The sequence below is a fragment of the Sarcophilus harrisii genome, chromosome 1 (assembly GCF_902635505.1).
Source record: "Sarcophilus harrisii chromosome 1, mSarHar1.11, whole genome shotgun sequence".
Taxonomy (NCBI): domain Eukaryota; kingdom Metazoa; phylum Chordata; class Mammalia; order Dasyuromorphia; family Dasyuridae; genus Sarcophilus; species Sarcophilus harrisii.
In genome coordinates this window covers 88,090,990-88,112,301 of record NC_045426.1, presented here as the reverse complement: position 1 = coordinate 88,112,301, position 21,312 = coordinate 88,090,990, and the positions used below count along the sequence as shown (strand labels likewise).

The 21,312-nt window shown below is 39.3% G+C and overlaps 1 protein-coding gene across 12 annotated transcripts in view; it reads left to right on the top strand.

The window, feature by feature from the left end:
• OBSCN (obscurin, cytoskeletal calmodulin and titin-interacting RhoGEF) overlaps positions 1 to 21,312 on the top strand; it is a 324,327-nt gene that overhangs the window by 55,393 nt on the left and 247,622 nt on the right. For 11 of the 12 annotated variants that reach the window (XM_031960208.1, XM_031960173.1, XM_031960202.1 and 8 more), the window contains exons 14-19: positions 2,539 to 2,814; positions 5,617 to 5,892; positions 8,762 to 9,037; positions 12,558 to 12,833; positions 14,857 to 15,132; positions 19,809 to 20,084. The exons of the other annotated variant lie outside the window; for it this stretch is intronic. In XM_031960208.1, coding sequence (XP_031816068.1) covers positions 2,539 to 2,814; positions 5,617 to 5,892; positions 8,762 to 9,037; positions 12,558 to 12,833; positions 14,857 to 15,132; positions 19,809 to 20,084 — 1,656 coding nt within the window. The remainder of the gene's footprint in view (positions 1 to 2,538; positions 2,815 to 5,616; positions 5,893 to 8,761; positions 9,038 to 12,557; positions 12,834 to 14,856; positions 15,133 to 19,808; positions 20,085 to 21,312) is intronic. 12 annotated transcript variants of the gene reach the window in all.

Sequence of the window (21,312 nt, the reverse complement as noted above, 5' to 3'; positions counted from 1 at the left end):
TCAAGCAACATCTTGTTCAAGTTCAAGAAACTGTAAAATGTGGTTAATAACAGCACTTGCTCCCCTGTTGTGTTATAAGGATAAACTATATGTAATACACTTTGTAAATCTTAAAGAGCTGATATTAATGCTAGCTATCATTATGTATTTTACATGCTGGTACATAACATGAGAGGCATAGGACCATTCCAGCATGAGACATCAGCATCAAAGAAGATTTTGTGCTCTAGGAGCAAAGCAGAATTGCAGTAGCTCAAGAAAAATGTGAGACGCACAAATTTAGAGACATCTATTCCAGATGTTCACTATTTGTGTCCAATCTGTGGTAGAGCCTTCTGAACTTGAATTGGTCTGATCAGCCACAGTTGGACACATTGTACATTTACCCTGACAAAATAAAGTCATTTTGGTTCTTTTTTAGAGCCAATCAAACCAACCAACCAACCAATCAACAAAAAAGCAGGACCTCATCTGGAGTGTTCTCTTCTTTTTCTAAAATATGATCGTTCTCTGGGAGCAGGTTTCTTGGGGAGGTTTCTGGAGGCAGCCTTAGTTTCAGTTCAGATCAATAATCACCTCAAATGCAGCCAGCTGTTAAAAGTTTACATCCTTTATTTTCTCCTTCAAAATAGCCCAGTTAGCTTTCTTAGAGGCCTATCTCTCTCCTTGGTTCCGTAGTCCTTTAGCTTTTCCAGCTTCTGCCTCTAGCTCAACTCCGACTCCTGACTCTGAATCTCCCGACTGAATTCTGGCTCTCAATCTCTTCAACTGACTTCTCACTTGTGAATCTCCTGAAGTCTCCTCCTCTTCCTGGAGGCTTCTAGCTAATATAAACTCTCTAAAGATGTGAACCCAAAGATATGACTCCTCCTCTGAGAGAGTGGGATTGTGGGTTTCTGACTTGTGAATCTCCCAAACTTGTGAACTCTAATGTGTGAGCTAATGTGTGAACTCTCAAAGGTGTGAGCTCTAATGTGTGAATTCTTCAAGATGTAAACATAAGCATTGTTTCTACCAATTCTAGTGTCTTAACACCTTGTTTCAAGTTCTGGCTCATAACACTCGTCATCTCAGGCTTTGACTATTGCAACAACATTTTTGTCTCCTTGCCTTAGGTCTCTTCCTTCAGCTCGTCCTCTATTCATTTGACAAAGCAATCTTCCTAAAGCTGAAGTTCTATCATGTTATTTCCTTACTCAATAAACTCCAGAGAGTCCTTATGACCTTTATTCCTATTTGGCTTTTCAAGCCCCTCACAACCTGACTCCTTCCTACCTTTCCAGTCTTCTTCATTCTAGTCCCTCCCCTTCATTTAATCTACAATACAGCGAGTGACACTATACTCGAACCCTACATTTCACCTTCAACTCTGTGCTTTATCACTGGCTGTGTCCCATATCTAAAGTATTCTCCTTCCCCATCTCTATTTCCTGGTTTCTCTCATTTTCTCTAAGACTTAGTTCAAAACCTAGGATTTTCTCAGATTTCTCACAGCTCAAAGGGACCACAAAGGTCCCTATAAAAAGATTTTCTCAGACTTCAACTCTAGTGCCTTTCCTCTGAGATTACCTCTCATTTGCATTGTAAATATCTGGGCTTAGCTATTTGCATGTTATTTTCCCTATTAGAACATAAACTCCTTGAGGGTAGGACCTATTTTTTGCCTTTCATTGTATCCCCAATGTATAATACCTAGTAAATGGTGAATAAATACTGGTTGACTTAATTATAAAACCAGACCTACATAAATTTTTACTGTAGAAGAATACTATCTTAGTGCCTTAATTTAGAGAATTTGAAAAAAAAAAGGACAGAGACAGTTCCAAAACATGTTGGATATCACATAATAAGGGCAGTATTCTTTCTATTAAAAGTAGACATAGAATCATAGAACAAGAGAATGAGGAAGAACCTTAGAAAATATGTAATACAACGACATCATTTTATAGAGAAGAGAACTGAGTACTGGTCCTACAAATAGTTCAACTTCTTTTTGCAGCCTTTTTTTTTTTTTTTTTTTAGAAGTTTATAGCTATTTCCCGCCCTTCTGTGCGACTCCTACCAGCCTACAGGATACTCTTTTAAATCAAGGACATGCCCTTGATCATGTTCTTTCAATCCCCAGAGTTGTAGCAGAAAGTGTCATGGACTTGGACTCAGGAGATATTGATTCAAATTCTTGTCTTTTATACTTACAAGCTATGTGGTCTTAGGCAAAATGATTAACATCACTGAGCCTCTGTTTTCTCATCTGTAAGATGAGGATGCTAAGGGAATGCAGTTAGAACAGTGTTATATAAACTTTAAAGCACTTTAAAGTGAAAATGAGAATTATTATCTTTTTTTGTCCTTTTGTCTGCAAACGATAATAGTCTAGTTCATAAATTATAGCCTCAATTACTATACAGGGTGCAAGTGTTTAATATTGTATTCTGGTCTAAAAATTACTTCTCTACAAAATGTCTATTTCTGGAAAGTGAATTAGTGCTCTATCTGGGCTGTATCTCTGACTCCTGTGTGTTTTGTCTTTTTTTCCAGAATCTGTGGTAGTGTTTGCCAAGGAACAGAAGACTCAGAACAAGGTGGAGACCATGGCTGGTAGCAGCACTACAATGAGCTGTGAGCTGGCCCAGGCCCAGACGGAGGTAACCTGGTACAAGGATGGGAAGAAGCTGAGCCCCAGCCAGAAGGTGCATGTGGAGGCCAAGGGCCGGAGTCGGCAGCTGGTGGTGCAACAGGCGGGGAAGGCAGATGCTGGAGAGTACACCTGTGAGGCCGGGGGCCAGAAGGTCACCTTCCATCTGGATGTCAAAGGTCAGCTGCTTTCTGAATTGGGAAAATCATGCTACTTTCTATTCTAGGGTGCATATGTGCTTGTGTGTGTGTGTGTGTGTGTGTGTGCATGTGTGTGCGCATTTGTGCCTGTGCTAGGGATCTGTATGCATGAGTTAAAAGGTTTAATTATATCCTAGAAACTCTGGGATTGTTAATGTCCCTTCATCCTATAGTTTTTCTCCCTGTCCCCTTATGGTACAGTGAAAAGAACATGAAAAGAACACACTGGATTTACAATCAGAGTATGTAAGTTCAAATCTCAGCCCTGCTTCTTATTGCATCTATAACTTTGGGTAAGACCTGCCATTTGTCTGGACCTTAGACCTGAGTTTCCTCATTTGTACAATAAAAGAATCAGATGAGGTCATCTTTCATGTTCTTTTTGGCTCTACATCCTTGGAACTCTTGTCAATCAAGCCCAAGTCCAGATGCAAATTGCTATAGTGTCCATGCAAAGAAAATCAGGAAAGCAAAAGTATGTGCATAATTTGCTTCATCAATCAATTAACAAATTCTTTTTAGGTGCCTACTATGTTCCAGAAATCATGCTAGATATTAGAAAGACAGAAACAGTTCCTATCCTTTGGAAGCTTACTCTCTGCCAAAGGAGGCCTATATATATAAAATTACATACAAGGGACAGCTAGGTGGGGCAGTGAATAGAGCACCAGCCCTGAAGTCAGGAGGATCTGAGTTCAAATGTTGCTCAGATTCAGACACTTAACATTTCCTAGCTATGTAACCCTGGGCAAGTCACTTCACCCCAATTGCCTCAGCAAAAATAAAATAAAATCACATACAAATATTAAAAAAATAGATACGAGAGAATTGGAGTAGGGGGAGCAAAGGTACTAGTGGTTTTGGGGAAGGCATCAGGAAAAACTTCACATAGAAGGTAAGGATTGGACTGAATTTTCAAAGAAATAAGGGATTTTAAGAAACAAGAATGAGGAGGGAGAGCCTTTCCAGGTTTGAGGGGATATAGACCCAGTTAAAATGCATGGGAATAAGAGATAACTATAGAATGGATGAAGGGGAATATTATAGAAAAGTGGGCAGGGGGAAGAACTACAGCCAGGCGAATGCAGGAGGCAGCTCAAATTGGTTTTGAAAGTCAGTATTAAAATTTCAAGATGAGTGTTTACACTTTGGAAATTGACAATTGCTACAAATCAAGATTTAATTTATTGTTCTGTTGATTTAAAAAATTGATGGAGAAAATGATGATAATACAGATTATATTAAAAGTTGTGTAATTTCTTTCCCTAGAAAATCCATTTGTGCTTTAAGCACATGAAACTTTGAATGCCAGACGAGTTTGTATTTTATTTCAGAGATAATAGGGAGCCACAGGAGTTTATTAAGTAGAGGAGTGACTTGGTCAGGCTTTGCTTCAAGAAACTCAGTTTCAGAGGTGTAAAGAGTATGACTTCAAAATAGGGTCTCTGTCAGAGGTGATGATGGGCCAGGTTTGGTGGCTTTGGGAGCAGAAAGGAGGGAATAAATGGGAGAGATCATGTAAAGATAAAATCAGTGCAACTGATTGGATATGTGGAAAAGATGTTGGGGGCTTTCTGTATATCCAGCTTTCCAGTTGCCTCCTATGATAAAATCAGGCATATATTCTCATACTTGAAAATAAAATGGAAATAGACATCCTTAGGTTTCCTTAGGCAGTTAGGTAGCTTAGGGAATAGAGCACTCATCTTCCTGAGTTCAAATTTGTCCTTAGACACCTGGGTAAGTCATTTAACCTTGTTTTCCTCAGTTTCCTCATCTATAAAATGAGGTGGCAAAGAAAATGGTAAGCCACTACAGTGTCTTTGCCAAGAAAACCCCAAATGGAGTCACAAAGGATCAGACACAATTCAAAATGTATGAACAACAACAATGGATTTCCTTAGAAATCCTTCAAACTTTTTACTAAGAATGGTTGAGAGGAAATAATCACATAACATGCAAAGTGATGTTCTGCCTATTAAAAGTAGACAGAACACAGAATGGCAGAGCTTAGAAAAAAGAGTATTTCTACAAGAGTTAGAAGTGATCTTTAGACATACAATATTAAATTTGGAAGGGACATAAGAACATAGAACTTAGGATATCAGAGCAGGAAAGGATTTTAGAACATAGAATGAGATTGGAAAGGACCTTGGAACATATAACTTAAAATGTCATCTAGAAGTGGCCTTAGAATATGGAATATTAGATCTGGGAGGGATCTTAGAACATGGAATGTTAGAATCTAGGAGGGATCTTAGAACTTAGAGTATTAGAACTGGAAGGGACCTTGGAACATGGGATGTTGGAGCTGAGAGAGACCTTAGAACATGGAATATTAAAGCTGGGAAGCATATTTAGACATGGAATTTAAAATGTCAACACAATGAAAGAACCTTTATTATTTAATGAAACTGCATCTAATTGTACAGAATAGAAAATTTTATAGTTGTTGCTACTGACAGTTCATTTTTTCTTGGAAAACTTTTTTTTAGACGTCTCTAGGGCAATCTTGGATCTGAATTTCTCACAGTGTTCCTCCCATCAGCCTTTGGGAAAATTCTGTGCAGTGGGGAGTCTCATATCCTACCCTTGCAGTCCTTAGAACTTAACTCTTTCTTGCGGCTTCTTTTGTTTGTAGACAGATAACAGAGACAGCTATAATCTCACACTTCACTAGAGAGTGCCAGAGTGTAATATCTGGTCTAAAATTTACATGGAGTTTCTGGAAAGTGAATTAGTGCCCTGTGAATTGACCCCTTGTGTTCATCCCCTTCCCAGAATCCGTGGTGGTATTTGCCAAAGAACAGAAAACTCAAAGCAAGGTGGAAACAGTGACTGGCAGCAGCACCACCCTGAGCTGCGAGGTGGCCGAAGCCCAGACGGAGGTGACCTGGTACAAGGATGGGAAGAAGCTGAGCTCCAGTCAGAAGGTGCACGTGGAGTCCAAGGGCCGAAGTCGGCAGCTGGTGGTGCAGCAGGCGGGGAAGGCTGACGCTGGGGAGTACATCTGTGAGGCCGGGGGCCAGAAGGTCACCTTCCATCTGGATGTCAAAGGTCAGTTGTTCTGGGAGGACCAAGAATTTTAATGTGTTCTGATCCAGGGTTTTGTGTGTGTGTGTGTGTGTGTGTGTGTGTGTGTGTGTGTGTGTTTGTGTGTGTGTTAAGACAGATAAGCCAAGATACAGACACAGAGACGGGGAGAAGCTCAAAATTTTGACTCTGGAGTTACTTATATCCTTTCTTCCCCTCCATTTACATTGTCTATTATTGATTCATTTTTTCTCATTCCCAGGCCTGGACATTCTCATTTTACTATCTGAATTTTTTTCTGGTGTTCTTTCTTGAGTAGATTAGAGTCCAGACTCATAGATTAAATGGGATCTGTTCTACACTGCACCTAGTAGAAGCTGGGCCCTCAGGTGCTAAGTACCCATTACCTTCTAAAGCCCTATCTAGTCCTTCATTACTGAGGCTAATGGGAGGCTAGATTACAAAATGGATCTAAATTACACATTCAGTCAAAAAATATTTAAGTATCTTCTATTTGCCAGACATCATGTTAAAAGCTAAGGATATAGTAGGGGGGGGGGAGACTATACCTGCCCTCAAGAAGCTTACTTTTTTCCCCCCTGCCCAGGGTCACACAGCTAGGAAGTGTTAAGCATCTGAGATCAGATTTGGACTCAGGTCTTCCCGACTTCAGGGCTGGTGCTCTATCCACTGCAGCCACCTAGTTGCCCCCAAGAAGCTTGCATTCTAATGGAAGAGGCAACATATACATAAATAGGCACATACAAGATACAAAGTAGATAGCGACATTTTATTTTTCCATGTGGGGATTATATCTTTGTTGAAACATGCTGTTTGGTGAAACAAACTAAACCATTTGCTTCCAGGGTGGTTATCTCTGACCCTAAGCATACTTCTGGGCTGCCATTCAAAGAATAGCACTTTAATATTGATCTAAGAAAAGACTGAATTGAGTGAAATCTAGTCCAAACCAACAAACTACTATTTACAAAGCCCACACTAGGTATTGGAGATACATAGATAAAACAAAAAGTAACTTTATGCTATATTTCAAAGCCAAGTAAAAGTAGATTTTGAATTCCTCATGGTTTTAAATTTTCTGTACTGTTTTTATATTCCAGTAATTTAGGAACAGGTAAAACTATTATTACTTTTCTTAAAAAAATGATGTTTTGAGAAAATTGGAGAATTTTTATAGAGGAAATCTGATTTTTCTATTGAATTTCATTATAAGACTGGAAATATGTTCCAACAAAATAGACTGAAAACTTTTGTTTAGGAAAAAAGAGGTTAAGCTAATTACCAGCTTACAGACATGCTAATCATTAGAATTTTGCCTATTGAATTCCATATCTCTTATCATGAATTCATATTTTCCTTAAGGGATTTTTTTGGAACTTAATATTTTTAGAATTCTTCATGATTCAACTATTCTGGTTGTCCTCTAGCTTGTCATTGAGGTACCGGTGACCAGGATTTTCTAGAGCAACTTCAAACTCATGAAATCTGATTGTTAAATTTTCATTATGAGTATTTACATGTTGTTGTTGTTCTATAGTTGTGTTTGACTCTTCATGACTCCATTTAGGATTTTCTTGCTAAAGACATTAAGAGTGGTTGGCCATTTCCTTCTCTAGCTCATTTTACAGATGAGGAAACTTGCCTGGGGTCACATAGCTGTGTAAGTATTTGAGGTCAAATATGAACTCAGGTCTTCCTGCCTCCAAGCCTGGCATTCTATTCAATGAGCCACCTAGCTGCCTCTAAAAATTTACTCATTGGAAGTAGGCAAGTGTTGCAAATCAAGGCTTGATTTATTGTTTTGTTGACTTAAGAAGGCGAGAAAAAAGTATTAAGGATGAACCTTTGTATTCTGAACAAATTCAACATAGGAAGCCTTGGCATAATTTAGTAAAAGGAAAGAATTAATAATGCAGATGAACCTTGAAAGTATATTCTGAACAAGTACAGCATAGGGAGCTTTAGCATAATTTAGTGAAAAGACTTGGGTATTTTAGGAAACTGACAATTCAGTATGGGTCAGCAATATGACAGGGAAGCCTACAGAACTAATGCAAGCATAGGCTATATTCTTCACTATTAGAAGCTTAGTATCTAAAATCAGGAAGGTTACAGGGCCCCAGTCCTCTGCCCCTGAAATGTTGGAAATATGTCTAATCTGGGGCAGAGAATGGTACTGGTTATTGTCAGTAGATGGTTTTGAAGCTCTGCTTTCTAGAGCTATTTGCAACAATAGATTTAGGGCACAGTAATCCTTTTTGTACCTGAAGTCTGCGACCCAAAGTTTTATAACTAAGTAATTTGTTTTTGTTAATGTCATGTATTATTCACTCCATTAAAAAACAAAACAAAACTTATTTAGAATATCCTGACAATGAGTGATGTATACATTTTCATACTTATCTCATGCTATTCTTCTTTATTTATTCTATTCTTGCCACTGAAATGGCTCTTTCTCCTGTCTCCATCCATTTCTTTGTTTATTCCACCTCCCTTGCCTAGAATGAACACCTCCCTGCCCCATCTGTTAAAGCCCAGTTCAGGTACCATTTTCCCTGATCCTCTCCTCAGGGGAGGATCTCTCCGTCTGGAAATCTCCCCTAACACTTCCTACAAGCCTTTTCTTTATACTTTGCTCATGTTTTTCTATCAATTATTCCTGTGTCTTCCTCTCCCTGCCATTCTCTCCCTAATTAGATAGCTTTTTGAGAGAAAGAAATATGTTTTATTTATCCCTAGCACCAAGCTACTTAATGACTGAGTGTTTTCCTTTAGAACCCAAAGTTGCCTTTGTTCCAACCAGTGCTACAGATCTAGACATAAGCAATCTGATAGTTCATTTGGATTCTCAGACCTTATCTTTTTCTTTTAGAGCCCCCAATGGTATTTGCTAAGGAGCAGCAGACTCAGAGCAAGGTGGAGGCTGTGGCTGGTAGCAGCGCCACTCTGAGCTGTGAGGTGGCCCAGGCCCAGACAGAAGTGATCTGGTACAAGGATGGGAAGAAACTAAGCTCCAGCCAGAAGGTGCATGTGGAGGCCAAGGGCCTGAACCGGCAGCTAGTAGTACAACAAGCGGGGAAAGCTGATGCTGGGGAGTACACCTGTGAGGCCGGGGGTCAGAAGGTCACTTTCCGCCTGGACATCAAAGGTCAGTCCCTGGACAGTTCTGATGTTTTAATGCTTATTGAATAAGGTGTGGGAGAGGACATAGATCTCTTCTTTAAAAGATCATTTTCACTGCTGAATAGAAGATAGACTGGCTTGAGAAAAGACGTGAGGCGGAAAGATCAGCTAAAAGACTACTGCAATAATGCAGATGTGAGGAACAAGGGTCGATTTTCAAGGTAGGTAGTATAGGAGAGAAGGGAGCATATGTGAAAGATGCTGCAAATGGGAAATTGGCAGGCATTGGCAACAACTTGGACATGGGAGGGAGAGATAGTGAGGTATTGAGGATGATACCCAGGTTGTGAGTGTGGGTGACTGGGAGAATTGTATCCATAGTAATAGAAATATTTGGAAGAAAGGAGAGCATTTTTTGTGGGGAAAGGGGGAAGGTGAATAATAATGAATTCAGCTAAGTTCTTTTATAATGATTATTGTTAAATCTTATGTGATCCTCACTATGACTCCATGGTATTTAAGAATCCTTTCTTTCTGATTACTTGCAATATGTTTTCCTTGATCTGGGAGCTTTGGGTTTTGGCCACAATATTACTGGGAGTTTTCATTTTGGGTTTTTTTTTAAGTAGATGATGAGTGGATTCTTTCCATTTTTGCTTTGCCCTCTGGTTCTAAGATATCTGGGCAGTTTTGTTTTATAGTTTCTGGAGATATGATGTCCAAGCTCTTTTATTATTGTTGTTTATGGTTTTCAGTGATTCTTAAATTATCTTTTCTTGGTCTGTTTTCCACATCAGTTGTTTTTCTTATCAGATATTTCACGTTTTCTTCTATTTTTCACTTTTTGACTTTGTTCAACTATTTCTTTATGTCTCATAGAGTCATCAGCCTCCATTTGAACAATTCTAATTTTTCTATTGTTTTGCACCTCTTTTCCCAAGCTGTTCCATTCTCTTTTTATAAGTGTATTGGACAGTTTTAATTTCTTTTTGAAATTTTTCCTCTACTGTTCTTTTTTGTTTTCTAAAAACTTTTTTTTGCTATTAAAAAATCTTTGACTCTTCAAGGAATTCTTGTTGCGTTTGTGTCCAATCTGCATTTTTTTCTTTGAGAGTTTGCTTGTGAATGTTTTCAAGTAATTGTCTTCTATGTTTAGGTCTTTAGCTTCCCTGTCATCTTGTAACTTTTTATGATTACCTTCCTTTTTTAAAACTTGTTTTCTAACCTGCTTCATGACTTTTTATTAAGTGTTGAGCTCTGCTCACTTCTTCTGGTGGGGCGGGCCAGGAGTGGAGAGGAAATGTCTGGCCTGAGTTTCTGCTTTTTCTCAGCTCTTTTGGGGAGCCTGCAAGTTTTTAATGCTTCCAAAGTAATATAATACAGGAAGAGATCTCTTCACTATCCCTTCTGGCTTGTGCTCTGCAAGTTTCTCACCCAGGTTTGGGTATGTTGGCTTCTGTGTGGTTGAGTTTTAATAGATCATTGCTGCACACAAACAGTGAGAGTCCACTATGAGGTTCTACAAGTTCAGTGTCACTGAACTACTAGATTCCCTTTGGTCTTTGTCACCTGTCTTATTTTTTTTCCACTTCAGGCTTATGTGCTGGACTAAAGGCTAGAACTGAATCTCTATTCTATTTCTGGGTTCAGAACCCCACAACTAAATTTATTTTGTGTCCAGGAGACACGATGTGTGCTTAATCATGGTTACTGTTTCTATATTGGATCTGTGACCTAGGACTGGGTAATGGGTGATAGAACTGCCAGATGGTATCTATACATGCTCTGAGCCAGCCATAGTTCAGAGATCCCTTTCTGCCCAGTGCTTCCTGCCATAGTACTCTCTGTTACCTTTGTGTCCCTAGGCTAGTAATGCTTCTGATCCACCCATTGCTACTGCTGCTGCTTCTACTACCATCATGCTTTGCTCCTGGTCAACTTCTACCCTATTATCCACAGGCCTCCACTGATTCACTGACTTTTTTTCTTGGTTTGCCCATCAGAATTTGATCTGTGCATTTTTAAAGTTTTTATAGAAGAGATATGTTGGGTGAAGCGGATAAAAATGCTGACTCTCACTTCATTTTGACTTCACCTCTCTACTCCCCACATGTTAAGTTTAAAATGACTATGAGACAGCTAGTTTGAGATGTCTACTAGATAGTTGGACATACAAGGTTGGAAGTTAGTAGATAGTTCAGGGTTGGATATGTGGATCTGAGAATCATCAGCATCAGAGATGACAATTGAATCCATGGGAGCTGATGAGATCACCATCGGAAATAGTATAGAGGGAGAAGAGAAAAAGATTCAGGATAGAGCCTTGCAGGGACTTATCCCTAATGGCATGAACTAATTCAACAAAGGGGACTGACAAAGAATAGTTAGGTAAGAGAAAAAGGGAATGATTAATAATGTCAAAGTCTACAAGAAGTAAAAGTTCATTAGATTAGCCCAGGACTTCTTCAACTTTCCCCATTTCCCAGCTCTTTTTCCCCTGAGAAATTTTTATGTGATCTTGAATATATAGATATATAAAATAAGTATACAACTCACACATTTACTGATAAAAACCATAGTTTTGCACCCCCACATTCAGTGACAAGAACATATATGGGGTTACAACTCAACTTAAGAAGCTGGGGATTAGACAATTAGACCATTGGAAACTTTGGAGAGAACAGTTTCAGTTGAATTGTGAAATGAATCACTGATAAAATGAATTTATTTGAATAACTATAGAGAGCTAAGAAGGAGTAAGAAGAGGAAAGGAAGCAGAGACATCAGTTAAAGATGGCCTTCTCATGGAGTTTAGCCACAGAAGGGAGGAGAGATATGGGATGATGTCTAGGAAGGATGGATGGATCAGATGAGGATTGCTAAAGTGAAGAACTATCTAAAGTACTTTGTGGACAGGGAGGGTTTGAAGATACGAGAGAAAGTGAGAATGATGGCAGGGACAGTGTGCTGGAGCACACAGATAGAAAGTATCACTTGTGAATGCAGAGGGCAAGCTTTAGCAAGGAGGACTATCTCTTTATGTGAGATGGGGTGAAGGAAGAGATAATAAATTATGTGAGATGAGGAGGAAGGGAGAAGAGGAACCTCTCACACATCTGTGTGATGAAGCTGATCTCATTTTTCAACAAACCTAGAGAAAATGCCCAACAGATAAGGTGAAGGTCAGTCAGTACATCTGACTCTCAGCCTCTCAAACTCTCAGCCTCCCCTCCTCCATACTTCAGGGGATCACACTTCTCCTCTACAACATTTTTAGAACTGTTCTGATTCTGAAAGGTTTCCTTGTGGCATTCCCATTGGCTGCTGGGAAATTTCCCTACCTCCAGGGGTCCCTTTTTCATATTTCTGAATACATATTTAGAGCATCTAATAGACCGGGGCTGTGGTCTTGCCCTTAAACAGCAGGTGCCCGTTTCTAATATTGGTATAGTCTGACTTAAAAATTATTCACCTCCACAATTTAGTTTTAGGTGACTCAGTGCCCTCATAGAGTGTCTTTGACCCTGTGTTTGTCATTTGCCCAGAGCCCCCAGTGGTGTTTGCCAAAGAGCAGAAGACACAGAACAAGGTGGAGGCCGTGGCTGGCGGCAGCGCCACCCTGAGCTGCGAGCTGGCCCAGGCCCAGACAGAGGTGACCTGGTACAAGGATGGGAAGAAGCTGAGCCCCAGCCAGAAGGTGCACGTGGAGGCCAAGGGCCGGAGTCCGCAGCTGGTGGTGCAGCAGGCGGGGAAGGCAGATGCTGGGGAGTACACCTGTGAGGCCGAGGGCCAGAAGGTCACCTTCCACTTGGATGTCAAAGGTCAGTTCCTGGGCAGTGGACATTGTCTTTTGGGATGAAAAGCAGGGTGTCACTTCTAGGCCTGGAAAGGGCAGCAAATGCTTCATGATACCATTATTTCTGTGCCATATCCTGGGCACTAGGGATCATCTCCTTCTTCCCTCATCCCCTTCCTTTCCTTACATCTCCATCCCTCTGAATCCATGAGAAGATGGCAGCATGATAGAGTGCCAAGAATACTTGGCCTTAGAGGCCCTAGCAAATCGATTCCTTCTGTGCTCTTAAAAGTAATTAGGTGACACGGATTGAGGGTAGAAAACTGGATCTGAAATCCGTAAGATATGATCAAATCTGGTCTCAACACTTATGACCTACGAGACCTTGGACAAGTTATATAACTGCTCATTTTTTCTCAGCAGTAAAATGAGGATAATAGTATTACCCATCTTCTAGGGTTGTAGTGAGGACCAAATGAGGCAATATTAATAAATGCTTATTTCCTTCTTACCTCTTTTCTGAACTGCCTAATAAGCAATGAGGCAACAAGAGCAAGGTCCCAAGAAGCTTAACTCTAATTATGCCATAGAAAGGGGCACTGATGCCCAGCAGTCTCTAGGGCATTTAAGCCTTCTCATCCATGTATACTAGAGAAGTGGGACCATGCCTCTTAAAAAGGGTTTGCCCAGCTCTCAACACATATGATCAAATTTGAATCTTACACATGAGGTACAGTGAAGGAGGGTTCACAAGTGAGAAGATCAACAGAGGCTTCTTAGAGGAATGGGCATCTGGGAGGGGCTCTAAAGAATAGGTAAGCGCCATAAGGGGGTGGGGTGGGGAGAAGCAGGGGATAATTTGGAATAGAAGGCTTTGCAAGGGTCAGTGTGGAAAAATTATCCATGCATAGGTTTTGTAAATAAAAGGCTTTAATAAAACAATTTTTTTTTTTAAAAAAGGATAGGTAAGAACTTAACCTTCCAGGTAGATGCAAAAGCCAGGAGCCCAGGGGACATTTGGGTAGTGTGAGAAAAGCCTGGAAAAGGAGGGTAGCTTGAGTGAGCTCATTCTAGACCATTATGGCCTTTTCTTATAGTGGCCTGAGCCTTAAATCTCTTTCCACATCCTCCAGCTAGCTGCCAAAATTAATTTTTCAAGCACAGACCACTAAATTCCAGTGACTTCCTATTGCTTCCATATAAAAGCTACCTGCCTTCCTACCTGTCCAAAAACACACTCTCTCCATGGTCCAATCACCTTGGTCTACTTGCTGTTCCTCAAACACAAAATTTCATCTCTCATCGCCAAGCCTTTGAACCTTCTGTTCCTCATATCTGGAATGCTTTCTCTCCCAACCTCTAACTATTAGAGTTTTTTTTTTTTTTTTTTTTTTTGCCTCTTTTAAGATGCAACTCAAGTGCCACCTTTTAAGAGGCATTTCCTGGTCCTCCCAACTACTAGGGTCTTACCTCCCCACCCTAATCCTCACCTCTATTTCCTCTACTTATCTGATATGTTATAACTGTGATTTATTGTCCTCCTTCTTCTCCTTTCTCTCTATTAGAATGTTAGCTCCTTGAGGAGAGAGACAATTCTGTAAATAAATTCTTCTTGAGTGATACACTGATCGATCTAACACTTTTAGGCTTCCAGAATATTCTATATAGGTTATCTCATTTGATCTTGACACTCACCCTATTAGGTATGGAATTGCAAGTATGATCATCCCCACTTAATAGATGAGGAAACTGAGGCTCTGTGAGATTCAGATCTCCTCCTACTCCCACAGTCTTTCTGAATGAGAAGAAACTTTCTTCTCTAGAACTCTGTCCTCCAAAAATTATAAAACAAGGTAAAGCAAGAACTATGCAAAGGAATGGTTTTACAGGCATAAGAGATTATAGAAGCAAGGATCTCCTCGGTGGGAGGAATAAAAAAGAGGACTCAGTTTTTCATTATCTCAAATCAGTTTTACTGATGGAGAGGGAAGTAGCCTGTCTCTAAGCTGTTGTCTCTAACTCTGTGTATGGGGTACCTCTCCTCCTAGAACCCCCTGTGGTGTTTGCCAAAGAGCAGAAGACTCAGAACAAGGTAGAGGCCATGGCCGGTGGCAGCGCCACCCTGAGCTGTGAGCTGGCCCAGGCTCAGACAGAGGTGACCTGGTACAAGGATGGGAAGAAGCTGAGCCCCAGCCAGAAGGTGCACGTGGAGGCCAAGGGCCGGAGTCGGCAGCTGGTGGTGCAGCAGGCGGGGAAGGCAGATGCTGGGGAGTACACCTGTGAGGCCGGGGGCCAGAAGGTCACCTTCCATTTGGATGTCAAAGGTCAGTTTCTTTGAATCTGGGGAATCACAATTCCTTGTGATTTAAGTATATATAGATAGATGTGTATGCTTGTGCTACCAAATAGTCTGGAAACTCTGGAGTTGTGAGGCAATTTAGTGCTTTGGAAAAACTAGGAAAAACCCAGGTTTGTTTTTTACAATCTGAACAAATTGATTGATTTCTCTGAATTTCACTTTCCTTTTCTTTAAATCCAGAAAGTTGGACCAAATCACCTAAATCCTAATGTGAATATTAGGCAGGAGCATCTAGGATTTTTTTCTTTTTCAAATTGTTCTAACTTTAGTAACCACCAACAAAACCAGTATTTACAAAAAAGGATTTTTAAAAAATTCTGTATATATATATATATATATATATATATATATATATATATATATATATAGCATGGCTGATCTAGTCCAGTCCCCTCATTTTGCTTGTTGTCGTTCATGGTGTTCAATTCTTTGTACGTCCATTTGGGGTTTTATTTCAAAGACACTGGAGTGGTTTGCCATTTCCTTCTCCAGCTTATTTTTACAGGTGTGAAAACTGAGGCAAACAAGATTAAGTGACTTGCTCAGGATCACATAGTTAGTAAGTGTCTGGAACTGGATTTGAAACCTGGCACTTTATCTGCTATGCCCTCTAGCTGTGCTCCTTATTTTGCAACTTGTGAGGTGATCAAGACCCAGAGACTTAGATGACATGACCAATGCTACCAAATACTAAGGAAGGATTTGAATCTCTCACTCCAAATCCCATGCCCTTTCCACCAAGCTAGGCTTCTTTTCATGAAACTGTTAAAATAAACTCAAAACTTTGTTATTGTAGCATGTTGTAATGCCTGAGGCACTGAGATATTGAGGTAAATGGATAGAGAGCAGAAAGACCTGGGTTCAGGTTCTACCCTTGACACATTCTGACAATGTGATTTCAGGCAAGTCTATTAATTTCAGTACTCCAGAGAGCTCTCTGAGATTGTCACGTGCAGAATAGCTTCTGTCTTGATAGAGGAAGTTTTCCCTTGGAAGTTCTCTACACCAATGAAATAAAGTATGTCAAAACAACAAAAAATTAACTTTAATAAGATAGAAATAGGTCATCTTGTTTGCTTCTTCTCTCCCTTCTTAAGCAGTTTTCTAGGATTAAAAACAATTGTTGCTACTTTTCAGTAAAGGGACAACTAATCAGAAAATCAACTCTGGACATAACACCTATCAAGCTATTACAAAAATACAGGATTTTAAATGAATTTTATTCAATATTTTCCCCAGTTACATTTAAAACAAATTTTATACATTTGTTTTTAAAACTTTGAGTTCTAAATTCTCTCCCTTCTTCCCACCCCAGCTACCATTAAGAAAGTACAAGTAAAATTATACAAAACATTTCCTTAAAAGTCATATCGTGAAAGAAAACATAGATTTCCTCCTCCTAAAAAAAACTCTCAAGAAAAAATAAAGTAAAAATAAATAGAGAAAGGATGCTTCAATCTATATTAAGACACCATCAGTTCTTTCATTGGGTGTGGATAGGATTTTTCATAATAAGTCTTTCAGAGAGTAGTTGTGGATCATTGTATTGCTGAGAATAGCAAAGTCATTCACAGATGATCATGCCAGATCTTGTTATTATGTTGTTCTTAGTACATTTCACATTTCTTGAGTTCATGGATAACTTTCCAGGTTTTTCTGAGAGCATCCTGCTCACCTTTCCCATAGAATAACAATAATAGAACCATATACCACAGTTTATTCATCCATTCCCCAATTGATGAACATCCTTTCAGTTTCTGATTTTTTGCCCCGAGAAAAGAGCTGCTATAAATATTTTTGTACATGTAGGTTCTTTTCTTTTTAAAAAAATATCTTTGGGGATTCATGCCTAGTAGTGGTAATGTTAAGTCAAGCCTAACATGATTTTATAGCCCTTTTAAAATGTAGATTTTTTTTTTAATAGCCTTTAATTTACAGGATATATACATGGGTAACTTTACAGCATTAACAATTGCCAAACCTCTTGTTCCAATTTTTCACCTCTTACCCCCCCCCCCCCTCCCCTAGATGGCAGGATGACCAGTAGATGTTAAATATATTAAAATATAACTTAGATACACAATAAGTATACATGACCAAAACATTATTTTGCTGTACAAAAAGAATCAGACTCTGAATTTTTGTACAATTAGCTTGTGAAGGAAATCAAAGATGCAGGTGTGCATAAATATAGGGACTGGGAATTCAATGTAATGGTTTTTAGTCATCTCCCAGAGTTCTTTTTCTGGGTATAGCTAGTTCAGTTCATTACTGCTCCATTAGAAATGATTTGGTTGATCTCGTTGCTGAGGATGGCCTGATCCATCAGGACTGGTCATCATCTAGTATTGTTGTTGAAGTATATAATGATCTCCTGGTCCTGCTCATTTCACTTAGCATCAGTTCGTGTAAGTCTCTCCAGGCCTTTCTGAAATCATCCTGTTGGTCATTTCTTACAGAACAGTAATATTCCATAATTTTCATATACCACAATTTATTCAGCCATTCTCCAACTGATGGACATCCATTCAGTTTCCAGTTTCTAGCCACTACAAAAAGGGCTGCCACAAACATTCGTGCACATACAGGTCCCTTTCCCTTCTTTATAATCTCTTTGGGATATAATCCCAGTAGTAACACTGCTGGATCAAAGGGTATGCACAGTTTGATAACTTTTTGAGCATAGTTCCAAACTACTCTCCAAAATGGTTGGATTCGTTCACAACTCCACCAACAATGAATCAATGTCCCAGTTTTCCCACATCCCCTCCAACAATCATCATTATTTTTTCCTGTCTAAAATGTAGATTTTTAAAAGAAATAATGTAGAAGCAGTTTTATCAATTTTCTTCATCAATCAATAAGCATTTATTAAATACCTACTGTATGACAGGCACTATGCTAAGTGCTCAGGATATAAAAAGAGGCAAAAGATGGTCCCTGCCCTCAAAGAACTTACAATCTAGTGAAGCTTCATTCAGCATCTTTCTTACAGAAGTGCCATTCTGAATCTATTGGTAAATACACTGATCAATTCTGACTGAGTCACAGAATCACAAGATAAGATCCCAGGTAGAAGAGCTCATATGTATCATCTAATCTGGTTCTTACATTTTAAATAGGGAAAACTGAGATCCAGGAAGAACTTAAAGTCATATTGATACTAGGTGGGCAGTGAAAATGCTGGTATTTAAAACATAGAAGTATTTTTTTTGGCTATTTATTCTTTTAGTATTTTATTTTCAGTTCCAAATTCCCTTCATTCCACTCCTCCCCTACCTATTGGGAAGGCATGAAATACTATATCCATATACATGTGAAATCATGCAAAGCATATTTCCTCATTAGTCATGTTGGGGGGGGGGAAAGCAAGAAAAGTTAAAAAGGAATATGTTTCAGTCTGCACTCAGGGATCCTCAGTTCTCTCTTTGGAGGTAGAAAGCATTTTTCTTGAAATCTTTGGAATTGTCATGAATCATTGAATTAATAAGAGCAGCTAAGTCTTTCACGATTGATTATTGTTAAAGTGTGTGAGTATTCTTGAGGAATGTGTAGGATGTTCAGCTATAGTACAATTTCAGTTCTGATGCCAGGTTTCTATCACTGATATTCATCCTCAACAATCCCATGTATATTTTTTCTTTTACATAGTCAGGGGAAAACTAGATATTGATCAGAATTTGGCCACATAGCCAGAAATTGCAGGTGACTAGGTCCACTTATATTATTTAATAAATTGAGTTTTTTTTAATTGCTAAATATCTCAGGTGAGTCACAGCTTTTGGTTAGCCACACCCTACTTGGCCTGCAGATTACTGTTTGCATTGATACTTGGAGTCTAAAGGACAGAGAAATCGTTAATTCACAGCTCACATTCCAACACTGTATTCAAGTGAGCTTTGGAAGGCAAAGTAACATCGCTTTCCTTCAGTGAGTATGAATAATGGAGTTCCCCATATATAGAATGTCCCAAAAGTCTTAGTGCTCTAATAATAAATAATAAATTAGCTTTAATAGCTGAAAATTGCCTAAGACTTTTGGGTTTCAATAGCATAAAATTGCCTAAGACTTTTGGGACAGTCTATATAGTTAAGTATGAGAGAATGATAGGATTATAGTATACAGAACTAGAAGAGACCTCAGCAGTCAGCTAAAATGAATCCCTTTATCAATTTGCCTAATGAGGATATAGACTTTTTTTTTTTTAAAGATCACCAATGAAGAGGAATCCACTACCTTTCAAAAGCAACCTATTTCACATTTGGATAGCTTTGGGAATATTTCCCAACATCTAAATCTACCTCCCTGAAACCTCTGCCCATTGCTCTTAGTTCTGTCCTCTGGGGCCAAAAAGACTAAGATGGACAAAGTGAGATTTAAGTATCTTATATCTCTAACCTACAATCCTATATATAGAGTGGACTCTTCCAAATTATAGCTACTCTAATACTTGTTGACTCCAGAATTTCCTAGAATTCCACTGTCCTTCTTTTGTCCACTTATTGCCAACAGCTTGTCAGGCTCAACTATAATTTCATATTTCATAGTTCCATTATCTAATAGGATGACTTTTATTCAAGCTTCCAATTTCTAGAAAATTAATTAGTTTTTTGATCTGCTGTATATTTATTTCTCTCCCAGAGCCCCCAATCGTGTTTGCCAAGGAGCAGCGGACTCAGAGTAAGGTAGAAGCTGTGGCTGGTAGCAGCGCCACCCTAAGCTGTGAGCTGGCCCAGGCCCAGACGGAGGTGACCTGGTACAAGGATGGGAAAAAGCTGAGCCCCAGCCAGAAGGTGCACGTGGAGGCCAAGGGCCGGAGTCGGCAGCTGGTGGTGCAGCAGGCGGGGAAGGCAGATGCTGGGGAGTACACCTGTGAGGCCGGGGGCCAGAAGGTCACCTTCCACTTGGATGTTAAAGGTCAGCTTCTTTAGGGGTTCATGAAGCATTCTAATTCCCTTTTGGTTCTAAGTGCCATTAGTTCTAAGTTCCATAAACCTGTCTCTCAAGTCCTGCCTGGCCCTTAGTGTTTCCCTCTCTCCCTCTGACATGTATTCTTTAATTTTTAAAAAGGTTTTTGCTCTTTAGCTTGGATTTTTTACACTCATTTTTTTAATCAACAAAAATCTATTTTCTCTCCTTCCCCCTTCCACTCTATCCTGATCCATACTGGAAAAAAGAGTAACAAAATCTTTATAACAAATAGGTATAATCAAGTAAAACAAATTTCTGCATTGGCTATGTCCAAAAAGTTGTCTCATTCTGCACCTTGAGTCCATCCCTTCTCTGTCAGGAGCTAGAACGTTCATCATCCAACTACTGGTATTATGTGCTTGATTCTTGTTTTGCTCAGAAGACTTTCCATCTTTCAAACTTGCTTGACTTTAAACACAACATGTATGTGTCTTCTTCTTATCTTGCTACTTAAAAGTCTTTGTAACTTTGGTTGTGCAGGGAAGGGTTATATATGATTTTCTGGACTGTACCTAGTAGTATGTGGATACTCAAGACTATTCCAACATAATCTCCAATCCAACACAAATATCCAAGATTTCCCTAATCTTTGCCATCACATATGATGGAGATAGAAAGACCTATTATGGTCTTTCTAATGGAGAGAATGCTAGCAGGACATGCTGGACAGAGTTTCCAACTTGGAGGATCTGGGTTCAGATTGTGCCTCTGGTATTTAATAATTGTATAAACCTGGGCAAATTAAATCAAAACATATTTACTAAGCTTTTATTATGTGTCAGGAACTGCATTAAAAAACTGATTTTTACCAGTGGGGAAAGGCCAAACAAAGATCTCTGATCTCAGAGATATCCCCCCCTCAGAGGGAGGGGGAGAAAACATACAAATAACAAATAGGATATAGACAGGATAAATTGGAACTCATCAACAGAAGGAAGACACTAGCATTTTATAAAGAAGTTTGGGCAGGGGGTTTTGAAAAAGGTGGGATTTGAAGGAAGCCTGGGGAAAAAGTCCCCCTGGCAGAGCCTTGGAAAACCCAGAATCTTCTCCACAGCACAGAGAGATGCTCGAACATTTGAATGGAAAGCAAATAATAATTATTACTTACTATAGCTAGGGAGAGAATTTCAAACATGGGGGATAGCAAGAGAAAAAACCAAAGTCAGAAGTG